The 22,848-nt window shown below is 45.7% G+C and overlaps 1 protein-coding gene across 3 annotated transcripts in view; it reads right to left on the minus strand.

The window, feature by feature from the left end:
• Positions 1 to 2,401: 2,401 nt before the first annotated feature.
• Positions 2,402 to 22,848, minus strand: part of MRAS (muscle RAS oncogene homolog) — a 37,893-nt gene continuing 17,446 nt past the window's right edge. For 2 of the 3 annotated variants that reach the window (XM_040069484.2, XM_040069486.2), the window contains 5 exons: positions 19,724 to 19,937; positions 10,961 to 11,114; positions 7,723 to 7,822; positions 6,385 to 6,464; positions 2,402 to 3,363 (listed from right to left, as the gene is read on the minus strand). In XM_040069484.2, coding sequence (XP_039925418.1) covers positions 3,264 to 3,363; positions 6,385 to 6,464; positions 7,723 to 7,822; positions 10,961 to 11,114; positions 19,724 to 19,937 — 648 coding nt within the window. In that variant the 3' untranslated portion in view covers positions 2,402 to 3,263. The remainder of the gene's footprint in view (positions 3,364 to 6,384; positions 6,465 to 7,722; positions 7,823 to 10,960; positions 11,115 to 19,723; positions 19,938 to 22,848) is intronic. The other variant, XM_040069485.2, reaches the window with a different exon arrangement.

The raw sequence follows: 22,848 nt of genomic DNA on the forward strand, positions 1-22,848 counted from the left end.
GCAAAGCCAAAACTTAGGTGGCTTAATTCTTTTTGTTGTTCTACAAATATTATTCAGTGTCTAAAATAGAAAAAGGAGGTTACTTGGTTATTAAATACCAATAAATCTGTAAGGTTTTACCCCTCTTTTTATTTTGTTTGAAACTGTGTGTTGAAAGCAAGGTCAGCTCTATGGCCAACTCTACCTTGCCAATTCCTGTTTAATAGAAGAGGAACCAGATTGCTCTGAGACAAGGAAATGCTGATTTACCCAGGGGCTGAAGATGATGTTAGGTCACTTGCACCATCCACTCTTTGGAAATGAGCCCCACATGTGCCCTTACAGGATCCTTCTCCAGCCTGCCCCTGACAACGGCAAAAATGTCTCTATCCACTGGATGCACCATTGAAAAATATAAACCACCCACAGCAGAGTTGTTTCTCTCTGCAGCGTGTCACCAACTGGTGTCTCCCACCCAGCTCCGTGGGTGCTGCGCACGGCAGCGAAGGCGCTCTCCATTTCCCAACGGCCCTGAGTATGACAGGGTGGGTTATGTGGCAGAAGGCTTTGTTATACCTCACTATTTTCAGTGCCCTAGGATTGTCAGAGGTGTGATCCTTGCTGGAAAACACTCCTTGCTATAAACAAACTGATGAATGTAGAAGAAAATAGCCATGTTTTCCACATTGGCCCCTGCTCCATATTCTGCTGTTAATCTGCTCATTTTCCCTCCTCCTCCCCTCCATTATTCTGCAATCGCTGTTAGTTGCTAAAGGAACTGAAGAAACAATTAAGAAGCTTTAGAAAAAGCAGATAATTTCTCACATACAGTGCTGAGTACACAGCAGATGCGACTCAAGAGACACACACGCTGTTTTCAGGCATGCACTCCCAAGGGTTTAGATAAAAAATAATAAGGATGAGGTATTTCAGCAGAAATCAAGTTATTTTTAAGTGGAAGAGCTCTAGGGGGTATTAAAAGAGCTCCCTGAAAATGCCATCATCTTTTTGTGTGTGAGATCCCATTGCATTAGTAGTGTATAATTAAAACTATTAAGCCAGCAGTCAGGCTAGACGGCGATTCTGGTAGGGAAGTGGTTACAGGGGTGATGGTGAAATGGGGTGGTTGCAAAGATCAGACAATTTCTGATTTACTAGAGGCTTTCAAAGCAGAACAAATGAAATGCCTACAGGGAGACCTTCCTCCAGAAGGCAGAGACAAGTCTCAAGGACCAGAATTTGAAGCGGATGGCTTCAGTTGTTGCAGTTCTGTTCAGCCAGCACTGGAAGAAATGCTGCAATGGTTGGGAGCCACATCTCAGCTGACACAGCACATTGCTACCTCACTGAAGTGTATGGCCCACATCCAACCTAAGAGTCTGTGAGAGACACTTCTTTCCCATATCTGCCTGCTTAATCCATCCCCAGCCTCTGTCACCACACCAAAGGGGACAGAGGCAGCAGAGCCAACATGACCCTAAGCAGTGTGCTGAGCCAGCCACAGGCTTTTGCCATCTTCTGGCTGTGATGAAGATTGGACAAATTAAGAACATGTTTCCATTAGCCTCATTCACCTGAAAAATAATCAGCAGATAACTCCCTTCTAAAAAGTGGCCTGGCAAAGGGTCAAGAAATGAAATCTGGTGGTGAATAAACAAGTATGGACAACTAAGGTTGTGATGATCCGTCATCTTGGATGGATCTTCAATATCCAATACCAGGATTTTCTGTGCTCAGACACATAAATCTCAGGCATTCGTACCCTGCCAATATTTTAAATCATGCCCAGAAAGCATATTTAAATAAGATTCACGCTGATGACAAGCAAGTTGCTACTTTTAAACAGGTTTGGTGACCATGTGAATGGAGCCAATGGATTCAATCCAGCAGATGACATTCCATTAAAGACAAATTTGTCACTGCAGTTCTTTCTGCCAGGAAAGGTGTGAAAGAACACGTGCCCCCTCCAGGATGTGCACAGCCATATTTCTGGTGTTGTAGATGGCAGTTTGAATGCTTGCAGGGTTTTTGCCTTGTCTTTTCATAGTCCTTGCTGTTTTCAGGGAGACATTTTATATACAGTCAGCTTATGAAGAGACACATCCCACTTGAATAATTTTAAAAACACCTTTTCAAGTCACCAGCTTGGCAAAGGAGGGAGAAGAAGAAACATTGAGCCAAAGTCCATAAACAGATTTTTTTTCCTGTGTGTGTGAGATGAGCCTGGGAATAGCAAAACAATTAATCTACCCACGAGTGGCTTTGCAGGAAAAGGTTAAGGAATAATAGAGAGTGATTTAGATCGCACCACTTTACATGCATTTATGAGGGAGAAATTCAACACCCAAATAACAAATTCAGTTCAGATTTTACTTCCTTTCTCCCTTCCTCTCCACCCCTCTCGCCCCAAAATAACATACCCTTCCATTTGTAAATTACTTTAATTTAAATACTTCCAGGTTAACAAAATGTCTTAAGTTTGACATGTCCAAAGTTACAAAACAGAAACAAAACCTCTTGACAAAGGGTAAGGGAAAAAAAAAAAAGAAATCCAAGCCCAAACCTCCTTTTCTAAGCTGGAGTTTATGGTCTGTGAGCTGGCGACTCTCCAGAGTCTGACACAATGTCTGGAGCACCCAGAGCAGCTGGAATTAATTTTCTTCCTCCAAGTCTATGCACTTTCATATGAAGTTGTGTTTTGGCACTGCCGCCCAAGAGAGAGTTCAGTGCAAAAAATCTAAGCCTGGCCGTTGTTTCTTTGCAACCCAACACTCGCTGAGCAAACAACAAAAAGGAAGAAGGGGACAAAAAAAAATTTAAGAAAAACCCTTTCCCTTCCCCCACACATACACGGACAACTGTACCAAACAGGGGGGCTATTCAAGGCTGTGCAGAAACGGGTCACAAAGAGAAATGTTTGCAGATAAAACCAACATTTTTTAACTTCTGCCTTGTTTGTTTTGTGTGTTTTTTTTTTTTTTTTTTTTTTTTTTAATAAACATAATGGAGGCCCCTGGAAGGTGCTGGGGATGTTGGAGAGTTGAGGTGCTGCCGATCCCTTCCGCCTCCCGTTCGCACAGCTCCCACGCTGGCCCTGACGTGCAGCCCCTCTCCGGGGCTCCGGACCCTGTGAGCCGCCTCCTCCGAGTCTGAGCCGCCGCAGGGAGCCCGAGGGGCCACGGGGCCGTGTGGGCATCAGCATCGAGCTGCGGCTCCTCGCCCGGGCTGGCCGTGGGTCAAGGGGGGGGGGAGGGAGGCATCCAAGGCGCTCCCAGGGCGTCCCGTCACAAAATCACGCACTGGAGTTTATGGGAGCCCGTGGCTCTGTCCCCTCGCCATTTGGCCTTTTTCTTCTTCTTCTGGCTTTTCTCTGGGATCTGTTGCCTGTTTCGGGAGAAGAGAAGAAAGCAGGCAGGTGAGGCGTAAGGCTGGCTTGGATCCGGAGCCCCGGGCAGCCTGCAGAGCGGCATCTTGGCGTGCGTGTGCATATTTGCACACATATCCCCATACACCCTTCCAGCACTGCCTGGCTTTTCATGCCACGCAGCTGAGAACTGCCTGCATTCTCCAGGAAGGAGGAAAAGAAGCCATTCAGGCTAATGGCAGGGATGTTTGTGCTGCCAGGGCACTACGTCTCCAGTTGCCCAGGGTGAACTGCTGCCTCCTCCCCTGCCACGGGGGCTGCTCTGGGAAACAGGGATGCAACATTATCCATTACACCCTTACATGCCTTCCATGACACCTCCTCCCCTAGCAGGGAGGAGGATGAGAGAGATACAGAGAGCACAGAGAAATACACTCTGCCTTTCAGCTGGCATTGCCCTTAGCCAGCTGCACTGATGCAGACCTGGTAATGGAGGGGGACTAAAAAACAGTTATCCAAAACCAGAGTTTGCTGCCAATGGGGCTCTGGCTTCCTCTGAAGCTGTGAAGTGCACCTGAGCACAGAGAATGAGCTGACCCCAGAAAGATGTCCCTGGGTGTCTGAAGTCACAGCCACCAGGAGCACACTGCTGAGAGCCCTCCTGCACTGTGCCCCAGAGCTGTGAGCAGCCTCTAAAGCGTTTTGCTGAGGGCTTCTCCCTGTCCAGTAAGATGAGGCATTGCCCAAATGCCTGTTTGCAGCTGCACCCAACTGCAGCAGCTACTCTGCCAGCCCAGCAGTGCAAATCCAGCAGAAGGCTCTGCAGCTCAAACACCCCATAGGCAGCCTGTAGATGTAGATTTTAGTGCAAGATAAAACATACAAACACTGGCAGCTTCTGTAGACTCAAACCTGAGAGTCTGAAGAGTTCAAAAGCAGCCTCTTTGTCATGTAATATGCCAGGCATTAAACTAGGTGTTCATACCAAGCAATCCAGACCAGGATGGGACATCACTGGGGCATAAATCACTATGGTGTTTCTTAGCTGGTGTTTCTCTTACAGCCTCAGCTTCCAAATTCTTGCAACCACCTGAAAAGCTCAGCCTTGACTAGTAAGACTTTTTCTCAGTGAATATGAAAGCTGGAGGCATGAAAAATTAAAACTGTAAAGCTCAAAACTAGAAAGACGATATACAGAAAATACTTTAAATCTGGATAAGCACTAAGAGACCACAAGCTGTTCACTCTTCTGGATCTGTTTTAGAGCTACAGAAACCACACCCTGTCCCTTTTCAGGGCTTCTGCTGTGAGAGTTCCCATGTGTGCACTGCTGCAGAATAAAAGGGGAAATTTAAAACATCCATTGGGTGGACTCAATCACCCTAGTCCTTTCTGGATTACTTCCAGACAACAGTTTCTTGCATGAACTAAATAAATTAGGAATCAAGTGCAAGGAGCACAAACAGAGCAACCCTGAACAAGCATCCTCGCCCTGAGAGCTCACAAGGGCTCTGAGGAAGCCCTTCATTTGCAAAGCACTACATCAGTGACAGTTATCAGGGAGCTGAAATTTACATTTTATTTGAAAAAGCTCACTTGAGAACCAGAAAAACAATACTTGATGAGTGCTGCTACCCTTGACTCTGGACAGTTTGTAACATCCAAAAACCAAGCAAAGCTGCTTTGTGGCCAATGACCAGCCAGATCACACAGCATCTCCCTGCTCTCTGACTTCACCCGAGTTCCAGCTCTTGTGAACATTTCTGCTGCCCTTGACAACACAGAGGGTTTCACCTGGCTGGCAAGGACTTTCACAGTAGCTACTCAGGAAACTGAGGTGTACCACTCATTTTTGAGGTTATGGAGTGCATTTTCTGGGCTTGAAATTAGTAACGCCTCATTACAATACTCCTTTCAGCCTGTCTGAGGCCGTGTTATTTAGAGAAAGCAAACAAAGCCTTTCCATCTTATATTGGCTGTTTTCCTTTCCTGCAGAGCAGAATAGATGGTGGTAAGAGCTTGCTGCATCACAAAACTAATATCTAGCCAGCTAATACTGAGTTACAGAACAGTTGGGAAAGAGCTTGGGACACTTCCAACTCAGTTCTCCAAAGACTTTCTGCCCTCTGCTTTTGAGACATGAGGGAAGAGTGGGCAGTACCATCTGCTTTTGATGGAGGCTGGCTTGAGGCTGTGCTAGGATATTCACAAGTACAGATATGCTGTGAATAAATGCCTTGTGGTTTAATTGCCGGGCGAGGCACTTTGACTGCACGGCAGGGAGGAGCAGGATTTCATCTCAACGCCCTCCCAAAACATGGAAAATGAGGGCCCAGAAAATCTGGCAGACAGCTAGTGCCAGAAAAACAAATCTCAGAGAGAACTGAGGTTATCAGCTGAGCTGCTGGGATGTGTGTGCAGCTCTTTTCCTGCAGGGGAGCCGGGGTTTGGGAAGGCAGTCCCTCCCTGCTGGCAGCCGGAGCCAGGGTTCGCCCGGAGAGCGTACGTTTGCCAAAACTGGGAACAAACCTCTGCAGTCTGAGGAAACCTGGGGCTTAGCCATTAGGTCATGCAGTTTCTCATACAAAATGGCTTAATTTTTTCCATTTAGTGAGCAGAAAATGTTAGAAGTCACCTACAACTTTAGAATTTCGTAGAATTTTTTGCCAGTCCTTTGTAACTTCTGGCAAGGCAAGACCCTGAGAGGACAAAACTATGAAAACCCAAATTACTGGTCCAGAGTTTTCAGTGCCAGCCTTTTAGAGCTGATCATTATAGTAGGCTTTGCACTGTTCATTAAATAAAAAAACTCATTATGGCCACAGCTACTTCTTACTGTGGCTGGTACTGGTGTCCTGCACAGGGAGCTATGTGCTAGTAACATACCTAAGCAGATACAGGACAAGAAGGTTAATAAACACCAGAAATATCCCACCCCCAAGAAAACCTAGCCCCCCAGAAACTGGCTCCTGACAGTCTGGGCCATGATTCCTGCACATCCCACCCATGGGCAGTAAGGAAGGGAGGAGTTTGCAGCTTACCTTATTACCCTCACCAGATCATGGAAGGCCTTGTCCACGTTCAGAGGTGGGTCCTTGGCACTCGTTTCTATATAGGGAATCTGGAGAAGAGAAGTGTATCATGAAAGAGATCAGTAACAGCCTACGTGTTAGGAAAACACCAGTTTCAAAATGAAAAGCCTAAAGGCTGGAGAAATGGGCTGCTAATACCACGGAAATACAGGTAAATAAAATGTTGCCATGACATTGCTATCGACATCCTCACACTCGCAGCAAGGTCAGCGGGTGCTTACAAAAGGTCTGGAATAAGCACCAGGCTAAACAGCTGCTATTGGAGCTCTGGGTTTGGGGAGAACAATCCCAGACTTTATGTCGTCAGATGTTCTCTCCCCCTGAGCTGTGCTCACAGACATGAAAATAGCCGAAGGTTGTTGAAAGACCAGCACTTGCCAAAAATTCTTGCTTGCCACATTTTATTGGGACTACTGCATGAATATTTCATGACTACAATTCCCCTTCAGTGTAAAATGATCTTCCCCTTCAAAGTCTGACAGCCAGATGGGGCCTCCTAGAGTGCTTGTCCAGCACACTGGCAGATTTATAAAACTGCCTCTGATAAGGTATTTTCATGCAGGGCCTTTTCCAAGGCGTGTGTATGCAGATGGATACAACATGCTGTGCTGCAGTTTAGGTGTCCTGGCTCTGACAGAAACCAGATTCCTTGTGGAGGGGGGGAGTGAACCTGCCCTGCCAAACTCCCATCGTGGTTTGTTGCTTGTTTGCCTTTAACCTTTCCATTCAGTTCCTCGTCCTAAGGGACTTGTTGTCTCCCTCTGGGTATTCAGGGCTGCTGGCATTTGGAGGTGATTAGTGGAGCAGCGTGTGATCTACACCCATCTAAGACCAATTTCTCAGGCTAAACTAACAGCATGAATAATGCAGAGCGAAGATGGTGGGCCAGATTTATATAGGCTTAACAACCCTGTTAACTTCATTATCTTTAACAAGTTCAGGCACCTGGATGTACCTCCTAATGCCTGACTCTGCCTTTTCACTCCAGGAGAGTGCACTTTCTTCCCTCATTCTGAACGTTTCTCACCACTTTCAGACACCTTGTACAAAAGTCTTAGTGATGGCCACAGCTCTGCTACAGCCTGGTGCACAGCAGAGGTTCTGCTTTCAGTGATGAACTGGCCCTACTGAAAGGAAACCACATAGCTGCTACTTCGTAGTAGTCAAAAATGTATTTACAAATGTTTAATTGTAAGCTTTAATTCAGCTCCTAATGAGCAGAGATTTCAGTTCTGAACGCCTGTAATAGGACTTTCAGGAAGCCATTAAACAATCCCACAAACTTACGTTATGTTTCGTTGCCATTTCTCTCCCCTGTTCTCTTGTAATTTTCCGTAAGTGCATTAGATCAACTTTGTTTGCCACCAAAATCATTGGAAAAGACTCCCTGGAAAAGATCAAAACCACCACCAATTAGCAGACTACGACATAAATTTCACTTTTTGATGCTAACATCATTTAACATTTTCCGCTACAGACATACCACATCTGTGTAAAGAAATAGAAAGAAAACCCCCAGGCTGTGCTACACATATGTTCATATTGTAAAAATTGACTTGACAAGTTGCATGCATCCACACATTTATTGTTATTTGTAGGGACTTTGGGAGCTTATTGTCACCATTTTTGCAATGCCTGATGATAACTAAGTCTGAAGACCCAGCTAGGTGAAGAAAGATCTAGAAAATTAGCCAGAAAATCAACTGAGACATAAAGACAGATCTTGGACAGGAGACTGTGACTCTTTTGTAGCAGTTAAAGCATCTCAGTAACTGCATATCTTGGCAAGATACTGAGAGATGATGGAAGAATTGGAGTAATTTCATTCCTGGTCGTCCACTGAGAGCAGCTGTGGGGGAAGGAAAGATGGACTCTGGGAGCTTAGAGGGGCATTAAAGAGAATGAGTGGAGTGGAGAAAATGAGTGGGAGCAAAAAGATGCCCATCAGACATTACCTCAAGACAAACTGAGCTTGGCACTGGTAGCTGGAAGGAGGCTGGAGGGAACCAAAGAGATTTACTAAGCTTTAAATGCTATTGCCTACCATCTCCTGTTTCTAATCCCAGAAAAAAATACCAAACCCATCTCCCTCTGTAATGATACTCAGTATTTCCTGAACTACCAGGCATATAAGTGTCTGTCTTCAGCCACCAGCTAAGGAGAGATCCATGTATCCACAGCATGTGCTGTGCAAGGCTCTCCCCCTGCAGAAAGCTCCCCTGTTCCAGTGATAATCAAAACAAAGGTTGGGAGCCATGGGAGGTGTTGGCAGTGCCACTCTCTCCTCTGGCTTCATGAAACAGAGCAATCAGCTGCTGCAGGGCCTCTTAGCCACTGCTGGGAGGGAGGAGGTCCCTTCTGAGCACTGACAGTTACAGCAGTATTGTTGTCTCATATTTAACTTTAAAGCCTCCTAAATGATCCCAGTCTTCTCTGCTGTAACACAGCTGATTTTACCGGGGTAAGGAGCAGCTGGCTGTACTCATTTCTATATAAAACACTTCCCTGGGTAACTCTGGATTTTTAAACAGCGTTTCTGGGTCATTTTTCATCGAGATGATAAGAGCTCCATCTTCCCTCTGGCATGTTGCCCCATTGCTCTGGCTGGAAAAATACCGTACTGCACTCTGCATTTTAAATGAGTCTTAGAGTTATTCATTCCGATAATGTGACTGTGATTTAATGTTAATACCTGAGCATTGATATATCTTGACTCTGATCCTTCTGGAGCAAAATATTTGCTTGCCTGGATTATTTGATTGCTTTTTGGCTTGCGGCACATTGATTAGAAAGGGATTACTTTTGGATGGTGCCTCATTTGCTTTGTTTACATCAGGCATAAAGCTCTATGGGGACTTTGTTCCCTATTGTAAGCCAGTTGAACAAAGCTGCTACAGTTGGAAATTTTACTATAATGAAAGTTGCGGAAAGAAATGGGAGGAAGGCTTTGAACAGCCCCGCTAACACAGCAGTCTGCAATTCTTTTGGATTTTAAGTTGCCAAAACTGCTTGCCAGACTGCAAACCAGAGCGATGCGATGCTCCCAGCTACCTGTGGGTTTGGCAGGTTTGTTTTACTCACACTGTGATTTTCTAACCACGCTCAGGTTTTGGATGAAGCATTGATATGCTCCTCACGCTCGGAGTGGCGCTGAGCGGGGAAACACAAACAACCTCAGCAGCCTGTTTCACTTCCTGCCTCTCACACGCTGCTGCAGCATTTGCACAGTGTATGGAGGGTAAAAGTTTCAGTCCAGAGCAAGCAGTGAACACCGCATCTTATTTTCACCAAGTTAAATTAGATAAAATCAGCATCAGATTGGGGCAGGTTACAGGAAATTCTGTTCCGTCTCCTTCAGCTTTTAGAAACAGATTTACTTTGCCCCAAGTTAAGCCAGCAGTGCTTAGACTGCACTGCTGTGATCTGAGAGGCTGACTGAGTGACTGACTGTCTTCTTCATTTGAATGAAATCAAAGGGTGGTTTTTCCTTTACTTTTCACTCTTGTGGGCTACACTTTGGATGCTTTACTGGAAGAGCTGTCAGCTGTGAACCTCACATGATACGAGTCCACCCTTCCTGTGGGGAAGTTATTCAGAGCTGTGAAAGGAAGCCAGCAACGAAGCCCAAACCCTCTGGTGACTTTTCTTGATGACTTCCATAATTAAAAGCCATTATGAACGGAAAAACTAAGTGTTTCAAAGCTGCAGAGATATCAGGGCTTAATTCACACCCCACCCAGTGAGGATAGATCCACTGCTTCTTGAACCAGGATGGGAAGAGGGAGTTATGTTGGAGATAAACCAGCAGCTTCCCCACACTCTGCCAGGACACATTTACTTACGATGATTGAACTCCCAGTGCACCTTCTCCCCTGCACATGCAAGGAGGAGAGAGGCAACCTGTCTTGCTGTCTCCCCAGGCACAGACAGATGTTTTATTCTGTGCAATTGTTTGCTGCAGAGCACAGTAAATTAACTACATTACACCCCTGGTAAGAAATACAGTTCCTTCCAGCATGAGTTTTTTCCCCTTCCAGACACTCGTTCACACCCCCAAATTGCACAGGGCCTTTGGAGGTGTGTTTGACACAAGGAAGATGCCAGCACACACAAAATAATTAGGGCTGAATGCTTGCTGACTCCCTGCTGGTGATCCCAAAGTGCCTGCACTGTGCACAGAGCATCCTTCCCCCTCTAGGTTGAGCTGGTTACCTTCAAAGGTGTCTGATCTCTCTTTCTCACGCTGCTCTGCCAGACCATTCCGGCAGAAGTTTCCCCTTCCAGATGCATTTCTCACTCCATTGTCACACTACTGACCCTTTCTATATTGAAAGCGCTTCATACTTATCAGAAGAAGTAAATCACTCTTACTCACCACACTGAGGCCCACCAATCCCACCTAAGGCTTTGTCTCAGGACACCCAAAGGCAGAAGTTGGGGTGGGATGTGCAGCCACACCCCAGGCTGGTCAGCAGCGCAGCGGGGGAGCCTGGCGGGTCAGGCAGCACCCACCACTGACACCCACCTGTCCTTGACTCTGAGGATCAGCTGGTGGAACCGGTCCACGTGCTCGAAGCTGGCCTTGTCTGTCACCGAGTAGACGATAAGGAAACCGTCTCCAGTCCTCATGTACTGCTCCCGCATTGCGCTGAACTCCTCCTGGCCCGCGGTATCCAGAACTAGGACAGAAGAGACAAAGGTTTTTAGTTATTGTGAGGGGCCTGTAGCTGCTGATCCACTCCGTGGCCTTTCTGCCTCTGCAGGGCGTGCTCAAAGACTGTAAGATCTGATGAAATCAAGTTGGATGGACAAGGGGGTTTCTGTCCCGGGCCTCACTCATCCTTGTGTGTCTGAGTTGGGAGCAGATGGAGGGAAGCATAACTATGTGGGTTTCATTTTCCTTTTCCAGTACCAAATACTGATCACTGAATTTGGAGGGTTGCTCCTCTGGCAAGATACAGCTCAAAGTATTTCACAGCCCTCCCAACTTTTCCCTCTCCCAGCAAAGAAAACCCAAGACTGGAAGATTAGCTAAAAGCCATTTTAAATGTCAGGGATAACCTACAATGGTGAAGCAGAGCTGGGAGACAATCCAAAGCAATAGCTACAAGCATTTTCCTTTTCTCAACACCTGGATATTATTTCTAGACAATTTTGTACTTTCAGAATGAGCCTTGGGGAGCTCCTCTATAATATTTAGTCCCATATGGTATCCTGACACTAAGGAGGTAACTAAAACAGAGGAAAAAGCTTTAAGTGCCTTGCATATCCAATACAGTGATCACACTTCTGTGAATAAATCCATGCTCAAATCCCCTAAAACACCTCAGTTGTGACAGCCACCCAGATGCTGTTCCCCACTAGATTAAACTTAATGGCATCATAGTTCACTGGTTCTCCGTGGATCTGTCTCACAGGAGGTCCCATCACCTGTGGAACAAGCTACCCCAGCCTTCTGGGTAAACACCACAGACTGATACACACATCAGCACTGGTTCCTGAGCTCCAGCTTCGTGCACAGCCAGGATTTTGACTGGCAGGAGGAGAGTACAAGAGGAGTTCATCAGTTGAAGCTATACCGGTACAAACATGAGGTGCACTCGAAGTGCATCAGCTGCTCAGTACTAGTCCTAATGCATCGTTGCACCCCAGAGGCAAATGTGGGACCTTCATGATGACTGGGAACATTTTCACATCCCAGTCAACTGGGCTGGGTGGGAAAACTGTTTTGCCTGTGCTGTACAGCCATGGAGTAAACATCTGCTGCCCACAAGTGATGGGGAAAGCCCAGGACAGCCATGGATGGAGACAGTGGGAAGAACACACTGCTGACGAGCAGCAGGGCTTGATACAGGTTTGTCTGGTCTGAATGGGCCCACAGACCCAGCAAGGTGTTCCCTGTAGGGCTAAGTGCTCGGGCCGCCCCAGTTTCCAGATGGCACCATGATAAGGACCTCTTTGCTTCATCAGCACAGGTGGGCACAGGTGGACACGCTGCACATCACAGCGCACCCCACGAGCCAGCCACGCACCTCCACTGCCTGTCTGGGGGAGAGACAGCTACAGTGGAAACCTGGAGACCTTCCTTGGTGAGGGAAGGCCCTTTAAAGCCTTCAGCCTCATTTGTTCTCCTGCCTTAACTGGTGTTGAATGTCTGTTTTCATGAGCTCTTAAGGTAAAAAGAGCTTCTAGGCTCTTGAAGAGACCCTGAGATTTAGGCTTATTTGCCAAGATTGTTGGAAAGTCACCTGAGTCTCTTCATAGCCTTTTATCCTGCTCCTCCCCTCTAAATCTAAGAAACAAGGGTCTCAGCTCAAAGGCATTTAGCCTATGCTTAAGGACTGTATAAAAAAAACCAAAACAAAACAAAACAAAAAACTCTTTAAAAAAAAAAAAAAAAAAAAGGAAATTGGAAAACAACCCAAAGAGACTGCATGTGCTGGTAAATTTCTGTGCCCTGGGCAGAACTGTGCTACCATGGAATAAGGCCAGGACTCCGGAGCAGGGACAGAAGAGGAAATTAATCTCTCCTACCTGCCCAACCTGTATGGAGAGGCTGGGCTGCCCTCATCTGACTCCTGCAGCACCTAGACACGGTGTCAGGAAAGGGCTGAGAGCTGACAACCAGCACACAAACCCAGCTTGCGGTGGAGTGGGAGAGCTCCCTGCCAAGAGCCGAGCCCTCCTGCCCTCCCTCCCCCTGAGACAGGGCAGGTGCCCCAGCACAAGCTGTGGGCAGGAAGGTGGAGATGGATGTGCTGTATCCTGCATGGTAATTTGCTTAGGGACTTCCCCTTGCTCTGGCACATTTGTAAACTTCCCATGAAACGCTTAAGAGGCATCCAGCTCTGCCTTCGCACCCATCAACCCATCCCCAGCTGCTGCCCCTCCAAAGCTCTGCATCCCCTGGGAGAGGGGGCAAGCCCTGGTGGGGGCTGTGGGGATACCCCACTGCATGGGGCTCTCCTACCTTGCCTGGATCCTGGCCATCACATGAAACATAGGCAGAGCTGCTGTGTCAGCAGCTGCTATTTAAAGGGAATCCACTTGCAGCATTGATTAAAAGGTGAGCAAGTCCAGGCAGCATTTAAGATGGCAATTTGAAAGTGCAAGTAAAAGACACACAGCAGTGAAGGTTAAGGTTAATCTCAGATGGGTTTCATACAAAGTTAAGCATCGTGTAGATGGCCAGAGAAAGTCAGTGTCTCAACTTTAAGTGTGCTCTTCATCAAGGCAAACCCCCAGCTTAACACCTTTGTCCTTTGTGAGTTGTAAACAACAGAGGAAAGTGATCTGGATCCTTTGTAGGCAGGACAGGACCACATCCTGAAAAGCATCAGCACCAAAAAAGGGCCAGATCTGAGTGACTTTGCTTGTGGTCTTATCTTGTGGCATAAAAGCTTCAAGAAGACTCCTACCTACAGAAATGGGAAAGTAACAAGGAGAAACCTTGGGAAGGGGTAACTCAGAGGGTTTCCCAAAGGGATAAGGAGATTTAGCATGTTAGCCAGCATTCACCTTCTTGTAAAACTCCTGTTTCTATAGACAGAATGCCAGAATGCAGAAATAACCATGAGTGAAGGAACTGTGAGCTGGTACACTTTAAACCACCAGTTGCCCCACTGGCAGCACATAAATGCCAGCACGGAAACAAGGACAAAAGCACCGTGGGTGTCTCCTACCTCATTCTACCAAGAACTGAAATCAGACTCAGGTTGCACAGTGCTTTGTCAGGGACTTCCAACAGAAAACTTGGTAAAGTTCTCACAAATTTGATCAAAGAAGCAAGGAGGAGCAATTATGAAAGCATGCAGGTAAGCTGAAGGAGAGGGAAGGCGAGGACAATGTCTGATGTAGGAACAGACATCCAAAGAGGGCAAAGCCATTTGCAGCTATCATGAGACCAGCTGGAGACTAAACTAAGAGCAATTAGGCTGTGAGAGCCCAGCAGGAAGGACTCCTGCTTTGCAGGTAAGAGGTTGCTGAGTGAAGAGATGGCCTTTTCCACTTTCCAGTGGATGTGACCCCCAGCTGCTGTGATGAACTCCTTGCTAATTGAATCCTGCCCCTTTAGAGCTCTCCACACCATTTTTCTGTGAATCCTGATGGGTTATGCAGCTGCCTAGAGAGCACTTCTGAGCAGGCACAGGAGCTCAGGAATACACAGGAATTTGTGGTCCAAAATAGAAGCCCTTGGTGCTTCAAGGTGTAGCATGTGGCAATGTCTCTGCAACCGACTGCTCACAGTGCCCCTCCAGAGACAGGAGGTGAATTGAAACCAAGGGCAGATACATGCTGTGAATTCTAGTCAACAATGGCATTGCTTTTTCTGGAGCCTAGGCTGGCTTCAGTTCAAACACAGCATTCCCAGCCTTTGAGGAGCTCAGATCTGGTTGTGCAGGTAAGTTCTTCTCTTTTCATATCTAGGCAAAATTTCCTCCTATATCTTTACCTTTACATTGACAGGCAGCTGAGTGTATAGGTCACCTCAGGAGTTTGCACTGTCCATGGCATCTAGAGGGGATAAAGATAAACTGACATGCATGTTAACCCATTTTCTGTTCTTTAGTCTTTGGGTTTTACTGCCAGGCAGCTTGATACCTGAACTCATGGGAAAATTTAACTTGAATTGCCAAGTCAAACTAATGAGCCTCAGGCTGAGGAAAGCCACCTCCACAGTGTCTGTCTTCTCCCATCAGCAGCACTGTGGGAGAAGGCTGGCTTCAGCTGAGAATTGGTATTCTGGGCACTGCACAGGTGGGTACTGGGGTCACAGCTCCTGCTCTGTATACCCACACCCCAAGTCATCTTGAGGAGGTATGAGGTGCCCTTGCTGTGTGCAAGGCAAGGCAGATGCTGCGCTCGGTCACTCTGATGCTTCTGCTCCTTCTCAGACACAGCCACACTGCCCCTGGCATGACAGCTTTCCTCAGCAAAAAACACATGATAGGAAAACACTGGGGCTTTTATAAGCCCTTCTTCTGTGCCCTGGCTAAATACACAGATGTTATAACATAGAAAACCCATGTACTTGAATTCTTGCCCTGTCTTTAAGCAAAAAGAAGAGAGGAGTCTTCAGGAGAAAGGCTTCGACATCAATAAACAGAATAAAGATGCAAGTCCTTGAAGGAGCTCTTTCTCTAACAAAGGGCAAGTATTCAAAGCCTTGTGTTTTCCATCTTGCAACATCAAAATTTTCCTGGCAGGAAAAAATCCCCACAACCCAAGACAAAACCCCCTCTTTCATGGTCGCAAAATCCCAGCAATTAAGGGAGGAGAAATACTGTACACACAAATAAAAGAATGAAAGTACAAATTTAACTTGAATTTTAATGCTCTCAGTGATGCTACTGAACGACTAAATTAACAAAAATGAGAAGGAAGTGAGCCACAAGCCAACCCTTCTGTCTGCAAATCTGAAGTGACCTCTGATCTCCCTCTGGCCTCATGGCCGAGCTGATCTCAAGTTTCCCGAGAAGAAAAGCAGACAGTGTGCCCAGGGATGACTAGCAGCAAAAGCCCTCAACAAAAAGGGATGCAAGGGATAGACAGGTGGGAAGGCAGAGAGAGTGTGGGGGAAGGAATGGAGCTTGGTGTGACTGCACAGAGGAGCACACCAGGCTCTGCAGGTCCAGCCCAGCACAAGGGCACCCCAGGATTGGGAGCAGGTCTTGAGAAGAGAACTAGAAGGGAAACTGAAGCTCAGGAGCAGAGAGACAACTTCTAGGCTGTGAGAGTTCCATCAAAATCATACCAGGGAAAGGGAAGGGAAGAGAAGGGAGACCACAGCTTCCTTTCATCCAACACAATTCCTTGTTTGGCCCATACCAACTGGCACAGCCCTACTGACAGCTAAGAGATCAGCCCAATTCCCCAACAAGACCAAGCCATGTGCTTGTGGTCATCTCTGCATCTCCCTTTGCTTGCCACCTTTCTATGTCTGTCTGGTGTATCAGCCATAAGGAATTCTGAACCATAGGAAATTTTTTGCCATATTAAGGTGTTCCACTTTTGGCTTCATGCTCAGATTAATAATTCCAGACTGGCATTTTGCAGCCACACCAAAAGAAATCCTCTGCTACTTGCTAAGTTAGGCTGCACATAGAAAGGAGTGTGCAAAATTAATTATAGCAATGCAATTGGAGGAAGAGCTAATCAAAGTACATTAACCCTGGCCCCACTTAATTCTGACCTCATGTTTGTACAGCACCTGCGTGTGAGTTCATTTCACTGAGCACAGCACTGTGCTGATTTCAGCACAACCAGCAGGGAATAAACCAAGATAACATATGCGGAGAAAATTGGAGGCTGATCCTAAAGCCTCATTAGAGTGGCAGCAACCAAAAAAAATGGGCTAGCCACAAATTGCCTGTGCATCTTTGATTCAGGTTAAGTGCCCTCTTCCACTCTACAACACTTGTCTTCCAAACACTGCATCGATGGTCTTCTAAAGCTGGCAGAAGGTCAACAATAAAGTGGTTTTGTGTAGCGTGGAGCATGAACACTACAAACACAGGTTCACAATCTTCTGGGAGGCAGGGAACTATCATAGACAACTCTTTGGTGAGAATAATAGAGAGATGTGCCCAAGCCAAAGAACAAACATGAAAAAGAAGATTCTGAATGTAGCTTTTGCTGAAAGATTTAAAATAAAACCCTATTCCATTTCAGCCTGCTTCCAGAGAGAGATTTCAGCAAAGGAAAAAAATGCAAGTCAAACATTTCATCATGCATGTTGAATAAATGTGGGTGAAGGTCTTCATGGAGGGATGCCAAATGTTTTATGCAAGCTGCCTAGCAGAAGGGTTTTTTTACAACATAATGCTAGTGTAGTTACAAAATGCTTGAGATGCTTTGTACAGAACTGCTCAGGCAACAGCCTGGAAAAGGGTGGGCCGTTTCCCTTTTTTTTTAAGTTGTTGGATGTCTGTGTATTTGGTTTTTACAAGTAATAACTGTTTCTGAAAAAGTCAAAACTTATAGAGCGCCTCACACTATATCCTCACTTGGTTGTTCATGTTCCAAAACTAGTTCCTATTTTTGGGAGTGGGCAGCTGCTTCTGCCCACCAAGCACTGCATGAAACCTCAGCTTGTAAAGGCTTTGGTCATAAAGAACAACTGGAAAGTCTAGGATTTATCATGATGCATCTTTACCCTACCTATCATGTTTGTCCCTAATTTTATACTGTAAGTGATTCATGTAGCCACAACAAGAGCAGCTGTCCCAGTATATGGTGACCCCTGAGAATGACCTAGATCCAAAGCCTGTGACAGAGCTGAGGCAAATGACACGAGTGTTAGTCAGTCTTGCAGCCCTGTTTCTGCTGGGCAGATGGAAAAGGGTCACATCCTTTTTCAGGCACAAGAATATTGCCTTTCTTCCAAATTTGTGATTGTTCAAAATCTCAGTGGTAGGAAAGAGAAGCAGCTGCAGTTTCACTCCTCTGGCTGTGAAGCATCTGTGGGCACACAAGCCCTGGAATTCAGGGATTCCCAACATGCCATTCAAGGCCACAGCTGAATTCAGCTCAGCCCAAGTACAGCCAAGTACATTAAGCTCCATCAGAGCAAAAGAAAGGCTTTTTCATTAAAACAAAGGGTTAAGTTTCTGCTTGTTGGAAAACAATTTGTTTCACCACTCCCACTCAGATCAAGTTTGGTTGGGTTTGTTGTTGTTTTTTTTTTTTTTTTTCCTAAACAAAAATTCCAAATATTCAGTAAAAGATGCCTTTTCTACTTTTCAATAATTTGCAAAACCGAGGCTGTTTCAGCCAACACCAACAGGTACAGCAGCTGGTACTGTTATATCAGAACATGGGGCATACCAGTGAAGATAAAGGCTGCTCATTTTAGAGGGCTGGATTCTGGACTCAAAATAATGAATTTAATTTACAGCAGGACTGAATTTTTTCTTTTATACAGGACTGGCATTTTAAAAATAAGGGTGTATGTATACATTATGAGATGGTTAATTGGGAGCAGATATCTCTAATGCAGATGACAAGGAGACATTTCAGCAATTTCACAAATACTCCCTCATATCTATTAACATATTCAAATGAACAAATGTTGGCAAGATTAACTTGTTTTGTTGTTTGCTGGTTTTGTTTCTTTAATATTGAATAAAAGCTGTTCTTTTAAGTACTCTGTGGCCATATGTACTCACTAAATTATGCCTGATAAATCCTTAAGAGTGCAACTAAGATCTCAAGTTTCCAGACCAAGCTAAGAGTCTTCACAGCAAAACCCTTGAGCATCCACATTCCACACTCAGGACAATCCCCCAGCTTTCTGTCCCCACGCACCAACGACATTTATGCAGAGACACCAAAGATCTTGAGCTTTCTTGACAAGAGGGTGGAGGTAGAATTCGGCATAAGCGAGGCTAAATTTACTGCAGTTATGTTAGTGGCCACGTACATGAACTTGGGTAATTAAGGCACAAAATACCTGCTTGCTGTTATGTACTACCTAATTATTGTATAAAGCAAAACAAAGACAACATTTAAGAGCAAGATTCCCTTTGTAGCTGTGGTTAGTCTGCCTCATGCAGCACAAAGGAACAAGGTGCAGCTTTAGGTAATACAGGGTTTTCTTCCTGCCTCTTTTTTTAAATATATTTTTTTGTCTGTGTGCTTCACTGTTTTGTAAAAAAACCAAAACCAACCAACCAACCGAACAAAAAAAACCAACCAAAACCATCAAAAAAACACCAAACAAACAAACCCACAACAAAACACCAACAAAACCCGGCAGTTTTTCTTCAAAGAACTGAAAACTCTTGGTTACAAAAGTTCTCCAGGCTGGTACCCTACCCATACTTAAATGAAACAGATAATTAAATATAAAAACATCACATCTGAGTAACTGGAGTTAAGAGCTGTAACAATTCTTCACTGTCAGTGGACAACAGCTCTGATTAAATGTTCTTTCTGCTTATAACTCTCACTCAGTTACCCACCCACTGTTATTTCCCAGGAGATGAGCTCAACCACAATGAAGTATCATTAGCAATAGCCACCTGGCAGTGCTGTAATTCACCTGCTGCAGAAGCCTACTCCAAACGTCAATGAGGATCTGTAGCTTTTCACAGGCCTGCAAGAAACACTGCTGTGCAGAACTGGAACCAATGCAACTGGAAGCAGAAGCTTTGCTGGAGACCAGCTGCAGACCAGGCACTGCAGCTCCAGTTCCTGCCAGCCCACTGCAGAGCAGGAGGGACACAGGGACACAACATGCTGTGGGAGGCACGGAGATCTATTTGCAATTTGAGAGTAGCTTGCTTACCATCAAGAATTGCCCACTGCCCATCTATTTCCGTGTGCTTCAGGTAGGAGTCTTCAATAGTTGGGTCATAGTCCGGCACAAAAATCTTCTGGAAAAACTGAATAGTGAGAGCGCTCTTCCCCACACCACCATCTCCAACAACCACCAGCTTGTACGTGGGGAGGTTTTCGCTGGGAACGGCACTTGTAGCCATGCTTCCAGTGTGCTGAACCTGCTGGAGAAAGAGATCAACTCCAATCACTCAGCAGCAATGAAAAGAGGGCATTATACACAAGAAGAAGAAGTGAGAATTAAAGCAGCTCTGGCATCCAAAATCCTTTTGGACAGGAGCAGCAGCACCAACCCTTCCCAACAGCTCTACTCCAACTCAGATCCAGCACTTACAACTGCAGACAACTCCACCGCTGTGCCTTGTTTACTCCTGCCTTGGCTACAAGCATTGCTAATTGTCACCAAATGCACACGCAACACCTTTGTCACTGAATAGCTTTCCTACAGGGGCTGGATCCACATGGCAATGACAAAAATCAGTCTGACTCAGTGCACCTGTCAAGCTCCCAACAGTCTCCTGCTGCCAGTGACCAAATCTCATTGATAAGTCAGAGCTGTGCTATTCCTCACTACTTAACACAAGGTATAGCAAACACTAAATGGTGTGTTACATCTCGGGGCCAGATTTGCAGGCAGAACTGGTGGTGATGGATGAAACTGTAGTTGAAGGTCCAATACTGGCTCTGCCAGAAGACAAAAATGCACTTAGCTGCTTTCTTCTCTCTCACTTTCAAGTTTGAGAAATAAAAACAAGAAGGCAGCAGGCCAGGAACAACAGGTGGATTTTGTTTTGCCTTTTTTTTTTTTTTAAACCCCTCAACCCTGCTGTGGCGGGGAGGCTGGTGCCTGTGGCTGTGACACAGCCAGGAGAGCAGCTTCCCAGCAGCATGGTCACACTGCTCCCTTCACCTCAGAGATGCCTCCTAAAAGAAAGACGAAAAAAATATTCCCTGGCTGAAACTGGGCAATGGCACAGGTATGTGTAGAAAGGAGAAGAGGCAGCTGTTGCTTGCTGGCTGGCTCATTTCAACACTCAGCAGCAGAGACTGCTCATTTGAGGAGAAGCCAGGCAGGAGGTTCTGTACGTGTAAGTGCCCTCCACCCACCCATGGGCAGCAGTGATGCTGACTCAGAGCACAGAGGAAACAGGTGGCCATCTCCCACATCTGAATGACCATTGCATTTTCTGGGAGGTTTTTCACACACTTAAAGAGAAAATAATAAAAAAATCCATCATAACGATAACGCTGAAGACAAGGCGGTTGATTTTCTTGGTATTGGTTTTCTTGAAAACACTGTTCAGTGCAGCAGCAGCTGTGGTGACAGTTTCTGCAGGCACCTGCTCCCAGACATTCTGGTTTTGCTGGTCCCTTTGGGCTGCAGGTGCTGGCTGGGCTCAGCACTGAGGTGGGACCAGCTCAGCTCAGAGGGAACATCCATAAACTGTTGGCTCCCAACCTGTATCCCCACCAGCCCACACAAGCTTTTGGAGGATTTCCCAATAACCCTAGGGATTCCTTTTTCATTAAAACAACAACTTAAACTTTTTCATTCTCAGAAACCACCAAGCAAGGGTGGTGCACTCTTTGCCACAGAAGCTGACTGTGTTCTTATCAAAACACAAGTACATAATCCCCCAATCCAGGTTAGTTTTTGATTTCTCTAGTCCCTTTCTCCAAAATCATTACTTCACCTTAATACAAAATATCAAACCATAAAAGCACTTTTCACCTGGCAAACCTGGGGGTCTCATGTTCTTTCAGTGCACTGGAGACCTCATACCACCTCTGAAAAGAAAAGCTCATAAGGAGACAGAGGATGAGATTGCTGAATCTAAGAACAGCAAAGGACTCTTGTCCAAATTGAGACAAGCCAACATTTTCAGAGCAAGAAGAAGCATGATCAAGTCTGCTTGTTTCTGAACCACCCTTGGAGGAAATTCTTGAGAATAGGAAGAATTTCCACGGCAAGAAACAGCTGCTGGATGGGGAGAAGACCAACCCAGCTGAGGTTTCCAATAGTCTTACTGCATTTCCTCACAACAACCCCAAGGAAAATTTTCTTAGCCCTATTTTTGAGTAAGCCACTTTCTCATATTTATGAGACCACACATCAATACAGAGCAGGCTGAGCTGCAGAAAAACCTATGAATTTCAACTAAATGCCTTATTTTTGCTTGAAAGACCAAGTTTTGTTTCTGTGTAATCCTTCTTGGATCCTCACAGGCTTTTTGAGACACAGACCTTGACTAAAGCTCTGCCCCTCCTTCCAACACATTTAATGACAAGTTTTTGCTGCTTTGCCCATGGCCATGATTTCACCCCATCCTTCCTTACACGGCAGTGCAGCTCCAGCCAGGCAGAATGAAAGACTGATTGTTACTGACATGGCGGGGGACAGTCCGTGGATGCGAAAAACATACTCCGTTTGTGCACGATTTTTGACCTCCTCACAAAACCACAAGCTGCTGCTTGGCAACAAGCATTACATTTTCACTGACATTTTGTGCCAGCCCTTTAACCCACTCCTAAGAAGCCTCAAGCTTATCTTGCATGAAATGCTCCCCAAAGTACTAGGATAATGTTTAGCCCATTGTACAAACTGTGTCTCTGCCCAGCATGCTTATCAGCTGAATTGGCATGACCAGAAGTTTGGTCACGCTGTGTGTCTGAACCACCAGACTGGGTGTTACGTAGCCTGGGGAGAACAGCAAGAACTGAACTGAAAATATAATTTGAAAAAAAAAAAAAGCCAAGAACTGTAGGCTGGTTCGTTGAGCACAGTTCCCCGTATTTTAAGTGGTGCTAGCACAACAGATGAAAACTTCAAAGTGTCAAAAGGCAGCAAGTTTAGATGTTTCTGCAGGATTGTTTCTACTGCTCATGGAAACACTCCTCCTGCTACTGAAATGGCAGGTTCCATGCTCCAGCCATGCATGTACATAAAACCTTCTGAAAGTCAAGCCCTTCAGTCCCTCTACCCCTCCACCTTCCCTGATAAACAAAGCAAGAAGACAACTCATGCCTTGACAAGATTATAAACTTAACCAGCTCATGACTCAAACCTTTAAAACA

The sequence above is a fragment of the Hirundo rustica genome, chromosome 7 (assembly GCF_015227805.2).
Source record: "Hirundo rustica isolate bHirRus1 chromosome 7, bHirRus1.pri.v3, whole genome shotgun sequence".
Classification (NCBI taxonomy): domain Eukaryota; kingdom Metazoa; phylum Chordata; class Aves; order Passeriformes; family Hirundinidae; genus Hirundo; species Hirundo rustica.